The sequence below is a fragment of the Coptis chinensis genome, chromosome 4, assembly GCF_015680905.1.
Source record: "Coptis chinensis isolate HL-2020 chromosome 4, ASM1568090v1, whole genome shotgun sequence".
Classification (NCBI taxonomy): Eukaryota; Viridiplantae; Streptophyta; class Magnoliopsida; order Ranunculales; family Ranunculaceae; genus Coptis; species Coptis chinensis.
The window spans coordinates 68951411-68959213 of NC_141459.1; the positions used below are offsets into that span (position 1 = coordinate 68951411).

Below are 7803 nucleotides of genomic sequence, written 5' to 3' on the forward strand. Positions count from 1 at the left end.
GATATGGAACTCAGAAGTGCCTAAGAGGTTCTCCCAGTCCAGATTTGAGAGGTATGATGGGAAGGGAGACCCAACTGATCACTTGCACCATTTCCGGCAATAGATGCCGTTATGGCAGGAGAATATGTATGATGGGCTACGCTGCATTATGTTCCCCGCCAGCCTTAAGGGGGGAGCCTCATATTGGTATTACAGGTTGGCTTCATGGAGCATCAAAAAGTTCGAAGAGTTGGAGAGCACATTTGTTGACCACTTCATACATCAGAAAAGAAGGGTGGTTGATATCGCGGCTCTGTTTAACATAAAACAAAGGTCCGCGGAGTCACTAAGAGAGTTTTTGTGTAGTTTCACAGAGGAGACACTGCGAGTGGAAAACTTGGATGAACACACAACGGTCATAGCTTTCCAGCACGGCTTGAGATCGGGAACTAGAGTTCATGAGTCAGTGTCCAAGATCGAAATCACTTCTTTGCATGCTCTATATCCAAAGGTAGAGAAATACATACGATATGAGAATATAATGCAGAGGAATGCGAAGGAATAGAAGAGACCAGGGAAGGCAGTGCAGGCTGTTGATAGAGATGACCGAAAGGGAAAAAGTAAGGTAGAGGAAAGAGAGAGAGGAGCGTATAGAGGGGAAAGCCGAGGTCCAGAGAGGATGGGGGACCGAGGTAGAAGGGGTATCCGAGAAAGGAAACCATATCGCGAAATTGAACAGACTCCACTAAATAGGCCTCTAGAGGAAATCTTGCCTCTAAATAAGGGGCAACAATATTTCGAGGGTCCGCGGAATACACCAGTGGAAGTAGAAGGGAAACCATTCTGCGCATAACATCAAATCAGGAATCATGCCACTAATGAATGTTACACCTTGATGTGGTTGGTGGAGAGAATGATCGAAAAGGGGATGCTCAGGGAGTTTGTCACAGAGGTTCGTCAAGCTGAGAGGGTGCCAACTCCAGCTAGAATTTTAGGTACCATCAATGTAATCTTCAGCGGAGAAACCCTGGGAAGAAATGCACACAGAGAAAAAATGAGAAAGACAGTGAGCCTACAACAGGTGAATAAGGTGGTGAGCATACCGCGGTTAGTTCGAGGAACCGCGAGAGATGAGGAAAGCATAATGTTCACCCCAAAAGAGTTAGAGTCAATAATTTCCCCACACAAGGATGCATTAGTGATTACTATAGCGATGGGGAATTATCTGGTACAGAGGGTGTTGATAGACTGCGGAAGTTTAGTGGACTTGTCGTTTAAGGGGGCCATGGAGGAGATGAACATCGGTAAAGATCAGTTGAAAAATCCTCAAACCAACTTGTATAGGTTCAATGGCAATATGACAGAGCCCATGGGAGAATTGGTATTACCAGTTACAGCAGGCCCGACAACGGTGTTCACTAGATTTATGGTGGTAGATTCTAGTTCTCAGTACAATGCCATTCTAGGGAGAAGATGGATCCATGAAATGAAAGCTATTCAATTGACCTTTTATCAAGTGATCCGCTTCCTTACAAATGGGGGGACGTATAAGATAAGGGGGGATCAAGTGGCAGCGCAAAACATCCATCAGGTTACAGTAAAGGGTATGGTCCGCAACACTAAGGAGGAGGGGTCGTCACGTGAACCAGGATCGGCGATAGCAATTACAGAGGCGTGGCGCGAGAAGGGTGTGAGCCTTCGCCGAGACCTAAAACATTGGATGAGCTGGAGGTAGTGAACCTTGGGGTAGGAGATGAGGAAAAGTTTACCTCGGTTGGGAGCTGAATTGCCAAAGGAATGGAAGTGTAAGCTGGTGCAGTTTTTAACAGAAAATGTCGATATATTTGCATGGGTAATTGAGGATATCACGGGATTGGACCCAGAGTATGCGTGTCATCATTTGCATATGAATGAAGATGCTAAGCCGATAAGTCAAAGGATGAAAATCATAAGGCCCAAATACGTTGAAGGAATTCGCGAAGAGGTGATATGACTAAAGGGGGCGGGGATTATCAGGGAAGTTGAGTTCACAGAATGGTTGTCAAATGTGGTCGCGGTACCGAAAAATAATGGCAAGGTTAGAATGTGTGTCGACTTTACAGATGTAAACAAGGAATGCCCAAAAGATTTTTACCCTATGCCCCGGGTGGATGAGTTAGTAGATAGAAAAGCAGGTTTCAATGTATTTTCCTTCATGGATGCATCGATGGGATACAATCAGGTAGCAATGTTCGGGCCAGATCAGGAGAAAACCACCTTTGTGGTGGAAGGTGGTACCTATTGTTACACCAGGATGCCCTTCGGCTTAAAAAATGTGGGGGCTACCTTTCAGCGGTTGGGAGAAAAGATGTTTAAAGGCAAGATTCGAAAGGGGATCGAGATATACATTGACGACATGGTGGAAAAAGGTATGACGGAAAAAGAGCACTTAGAAGGCCTCCATGAGACTTTTGGCATACTGCGCAAGCATAAGTTGAAACTCAACCCCGAGAAATGCACATTTGGGGTAACGTCAGGGAAGTTTCTGGGCTACATAGTCACCCACCGCAGAATAGAGGCGAATCCAGAGAAAATTCGATCGTTGATTGAAATGTCGTCCCCGCAGAATGTAAAGGAAGTACATAGGCTGGCGGGGAGAGTCGCGACACTTAATAGGTTTATTTCCAAGTCATCGGATAAATGTCGACCTCTATACCACTTGCTGAGAAAAACACCTGATTTCCATTGGACCGAGGAATGTGAGGGAGCCTTCCAAGAGTTGAAAGAATATTTAGGGAAAGCACCCTTGCTATCGCGGCTGGAGCAGTGAGAAAAGTTGCACTTGTATCTAGGTGTTAGCGAGTACGTGATAAGTTCAGTTCTGGTGAGGGTGATCGACAAGATAGAAAAGCTTGTTTACTTTCAAAGAAAAACCTTACTGGACGCAGAGACCCGGTACAGTAGGATTGAGAAGTATGCTTTGGCCTTGATATTTTCAGCTCTTGAGTTGAAGCCTTACTTCGAAGCTCATTCTGTGGTGGTAGTAACAAATTTGCCTCTCAAGCAAGCGTTGAAGACCGAGAAGTCAGGTAGAATGCTGAAATGGGCGGTATTACTCAGTTCTTATGAGATTACATATTAAATAAGGACGACAGAAAAGGTGCAAGCCATGGCGGAGTTTCTGGCCGAATTTCTGGCAGAGGACCTTGGGGAGAGGAAATGGTGATGGAATCTGAAGGGGAGGTTAGTCGCGATCCTTTGCATCCTTAGGATATTTGCAATGGGTGGAGAGTGTTCGCGGCTGATTCAGCTACTGATACATGAAATGGAATAGGGGTCGTACTAGTGACTCCTGAAAACACTCGGATTGAGCTTTCTATGAAACTTGGGTTCGCGGCTTCAAATAATGAGTTTAAGTATGAAGCGGTGATAGCTGGACTAGACTTGGCCAAACATCTGGGGGTGAATGAATTGTCGGTTTTCTCAGATTCCAATTTGGTAATTTGTCAGGTGAATGGAGGGTTTGCGGCTCACTGCTCAAGGATGGCGAGATACCTTGAGGTCCTACTTAGGCCGCGGAGAGAATAGACATGTCGATGCTTTGGCTTATGTGGCGGCGGTTCTTCCTGGTTCTGAGGGTCGAGCTATTAAAGTTAGGGTTTTGAGCAAGCCAAATACTTCAGAGGAGTGTGGGGTTTGGCTCACCACTAAGAAGGATTAAGGTTGGATGGAGCTGATAAAAACTTTCTTGGAAGGAGTAGAGATTGAAAATAAGTAGGAGAGGCGCAAAATGGAACAGCTGAGTCAAAGGTACACAATGTTGTGGGATGACCTCTACAGGAAAAATTTTAGCGGACCATTGCTAAAATGTATAAGTCCGCGACAGGCTCAAGAAGTTCTGGCTGAGGTACACGAAGGTGATTGCGGGAGTCATTCCGCAGGGTGAACAACTTCCAACAGGTTCATATCACAGGTGTATTTCTGGCCCCATATGAAGAGAGATGCCACGGAGTACGCCAAGAAATGTGAGAAATGCCAAAGGTTTGCACCTTTCATACATTCCCCAGCTGAGCCCTTACATAATGTGTTCAGCCTTTGGCCGTTTGCCATGTGGGGACTGGATATTGTAGGGCCTCTACCCATGGCAAGTAGAAAAAGGAGGTTTATGTTGGCCACGACTGATTATTTCACTAAATGGGTGAAGGGTGTGGCTTTGCAACAAGTTAAGGAAGAGAACGTGAAGAAGTTCTTATGGGAGAATATCATCTGTAGGTTTGGGCTGCCGCATACAATCATCGCAGATAATGGAACTTAATTTATAGGGGGAAAGGTGTCGAGAGTTTCTTCAGGCGTTTAAGGTGAAGCAGGGGGTTCTTAGCCCCTTACAATCCAGAGGGAAATGGACAAGTTGAGGCATCGAACAAAATCATAATGTATAATTTGAAAAGAAAATTGGAGGAGCGAAAAGGCGCATGGGAGGATGAGTTGAATCACGTGTTATGGGCTTATTGTACTACACCGCGAACATCCACTAAGGAATCACCGTTCACAATGGCATATGGAGTAGAGGCAGTCATACTAGTTGAGATGATAGTGTCCATGACTAGGACAAATGCTGTGGAATTCAGAGTGAATGAGAGGATATTAGCAATGGATTTGCATTTGATTGAAGAAAGAAGAGAAATGGCCCGCATTCAGAGACAGTATAATAAACGGGTTAAGCCGCGATCTTTCAAGGTGGGTGACTATGTGCTGAGGAGGGTTACCCCAGCCACCAAGAAGGAAAACGAAGGAAAGTTAGGTCCAAACTTGGAGGGACCTTACGTCATCCTCGAGAAGGGGAATTCTGGAATGTATGGGTTGCAAACTACAACTGGGAACAAGATAGACAAGCCGTGGAACATTAGGCTATTGAAAAAGTTCCATGAGTAGTGTAGGTTATCAAGTCTTTTAAACACAGAGTATCATAGTAACAGTTATGTGGACCGAGAAATGATGTTTCATGTTAAAGATTATTTTGTCGATGAAATAAAGAATACAAGCCATTCATGTGTATTGGTAAAGAAAGTAAAGAAAATCAAACTTAGGGGCAAATTGAGTTGCCCACCAGGCTTCACAGCAGCCCAGATAAAGCGGAGGGCGTTAGATCCTTCGCAGACCACATGTCCGAATCAAACATGGGGGCAAACTGAGTTGCCCCATCAGGCTTCACAACCACCCGAAGACAGAGGGGGGGACGAGCCCTTCGCAGACCACATGTCCGAATCAAACATGGGGGCAAACTGAGTTGCCCCATCAGGCTTCACAGTCGCCCGAAGACAGCGGGGGGGACGAGCCCTTTGCGGACCATAGGTCTGAATCAAACATGGGGGCAAACCGAGTTGCCTTATCAGGCTTCACAACCATCTAAGGCAGCGGGGGGGGGGACGAGCCGCTTCCGGCGGACCATAGGTCCGACCCCCATCAGGCTTCACAGCCACCCAATGCAGTGGGGGGGACGAGCCCTTCGCGGAACACGGGTCCGAGTCAAACATGGGGGCAAACTGAGTTGCCCCATCAGGCTTCACCCACCGCCGAGGACAGCGGACGAGCCCTTCGCGGACCACATGTCCGAATCAAACATGGGGCAAACCGAGTTGCCCCATCAAAGCTTCACGCCCGCCCGAGAAGAGCGAAGAAGAGCCGCCAGCGGACCACATGTCCGAATCAAACATGGGGGCAAACTGAGTTACCCCACCAGGCTTCACAGCTGCCCGAAGACAGCGGTGGGAACGAGCCCTTTGCAGACCACGTATCCGAATCAAACATGGGGGCAGACGAGTGTCGCGGCATCAGCTTCACGCCGGCCCAAAAGACAATGGATGAATCATTCCAAGTGGGGAACAAATTGAACTGCACTAAACGTGCTTCAGAAGTCAACATAACCTCAGAAGTAAATTCAATTGAAATTAGGCTTCATTAAGAAATTACAATTGCACATAATGAGAAAACGGAACCAGGACAAACATGTTCGATTGAGGACCTGTGGCCATACCCGTAAATCCAGCAAAAACATGTACACCGGTACAAAAATACCATCAAACAGTATGTGGATTGCAAAAGTAGGAAAATACAAAGGCAAAACTACATTTAAACTATTTAGCCATGTCACTATTATTCTTCAACCGCGTCTTGCTAAGAGGAAACTTCATCCACATCCACAGCGGAAGTAGGATCATCACCAGACCTTGCCTCTTTTTGTGTATGTAGATGGTGTATGTGCATTGAACAAAACAGAAGCGTATCAAAACCTAATTATCCCTCAATAAGTAAAGGATGAGTAGGATATCGTTCCACTTTTAAGTGTATGTTATGTAAAGGACATGACTGGAAAGGGGGTTTAAGGGATTAAAAACTATGATTGTAGATATTTTAGATTCTAATGCTAAACTAAACTAAATTAACTAAACTATTGAGAATTTATAATAGAAGGAATTCAAGAGATTAGAATCCAATAATACTTTTAATCTATGACCTTCTGCTTCATGGTTGTTCTTACAAGTAAACTATAATTAGGCAATCGAGCGAGTGTCGATGCCCTTTTGGATGAAACATCGTTAACAATTAACTCTACTTAAGGTTGTTCCTATGTTTATGCTATTAATATCTTCTTTCCTTTTATGTAAGCTCAGGCAGCCATTCAATGTATTACCGAGAGCAACATCAAGAAGTACTTCCTAATAGGGAAGCCATTCAATGAATCACCACTTAAGCCAAACACAAAAAATATTTCCCCTAAGCAGCCACTCCCTGAGCTACCCCTTCTAAGGCAACACAAAGAATACTTCCCTAACTCTAAAGAACTATATTACTAGAAGAAAAGTAAAGAACACTAGCATGATATTAATATTGCAAAACATAAACCCTATTCTATACTTCCATCCCCTAGTGTGGGCAATAGAACTAATAACTAAAAACATAAAGAAATAACCTGATTGAAGAACACCATGAACCAGAAGAATCATTAAACCTTAAGCATCGGCTTCATCTCCTCCTTTGAAGGAGAAGATTAGCCTTCCATAAAGAAGGAAGAACATGAAGAACGAGAAGAAGAAGAGTCGAAGAACATAAAACTAGAAAGACTAATTTATTAAGACTCAGCTAGTTAAAACCGATCATTTATTATTAATCTCTCTCTGCCTCAAGTTCTGTAGACAAGAATATAAATGAATTGGCCAATTACATGAGGCACTTAGGTATTCTATTTATAAAGGTTACAATGAGCTCTAGAAGCATTCCAAACCATCATTTGTTTCCTAATACAATAGACTTCTTTCAGAGTCCAATTTTGTCTCCAAAACTAAGAAGGAATTGTCTACAGTGTCGATCCATGCGTCTGGACGCACTATTCATGCATCTCAAACACGATCAATGCGTCTGGACGCTCTATCCATGCGTTCCAGATGCTTAAGCCTATTTTGTCTCTTATGATCTATCCTTCTATCCTCTTTTGCGGGCTTTGGTCCAAGCAACGAATCTTTTGGCCTTGGGCATCCAAATAGGCTTTAAAATAGGTCCAAGTCGCATATTTAATAGCTCCAATTCCTTGGCCTTCTCCATAATTGTCCACAGGCTTCCCATGTGATCCTTAATGCTCCGAATTGCTCAATTTTACCCCTTTTTCTCTAATATTCCACAAAACTCTCTCTTTCACCTGTAGAATCATAAAACATAACTTACAAACACTATTAGTCCACTAAGATGGCTAAACAAGAGGCATAATCGAGGGTTAAATAGCACTTTTTGAGCACTTATCATAACTCCCAACTAGCCTTTTGCTAGTCTCTTAGCAAATAAGATAAAAAA

At 44.2% G+C, this 7803-nt stretch overlaps 2 protein-coding genes across 2 annotated transcripts; both read left to right on the top strand.

The window, feature by feature from the left end:
- Positions 1-892: 892 nt before the first annotated feature.
- LOC147504537 (uncharacterized) lies at positions 893-1714 on the top strand. The gene has a single exon (XM_086605256.1). It carries the CDS (start codon positions 893-895, stop codon positions 1712-1714), a length of 822 nt encoding a protein of 273 aa, XP_086461382.1.
- Positions 1715-4389: 2675 nt separating this feature from the next.
- Positions 4390-4890, top strand: LOC147504538 (uncharacterized). The gene has a single exon (XM_086605257.1). The coding sequence runs from the start codon at positions 4390-4392 to the stop codon at positions 4888-4890; it is 501 nt and encodes a 166-aa protein (XP_086461383.1).
- The last annotated feature ends 2913 nt before the right edge of the window (positions 4891-7803 follow it).

Excerpts from the sequence above, each read along its gene's own strand:
- LOC147504537 (XM_086605256.1), top strand. The coding sequence starts at position 893 with ATGATCGAAAAGGGGATGCTCAGGGAGTTTGTCACAGAGGTTCGTCAA.
- LOC147504538 (XM_086605257.1), top strand. The coding sequence starts at position 4,390 with ATGTATAATTTGAAAAGAAAATTGGAGGAGCGAAAAGGCGCATGGGAG.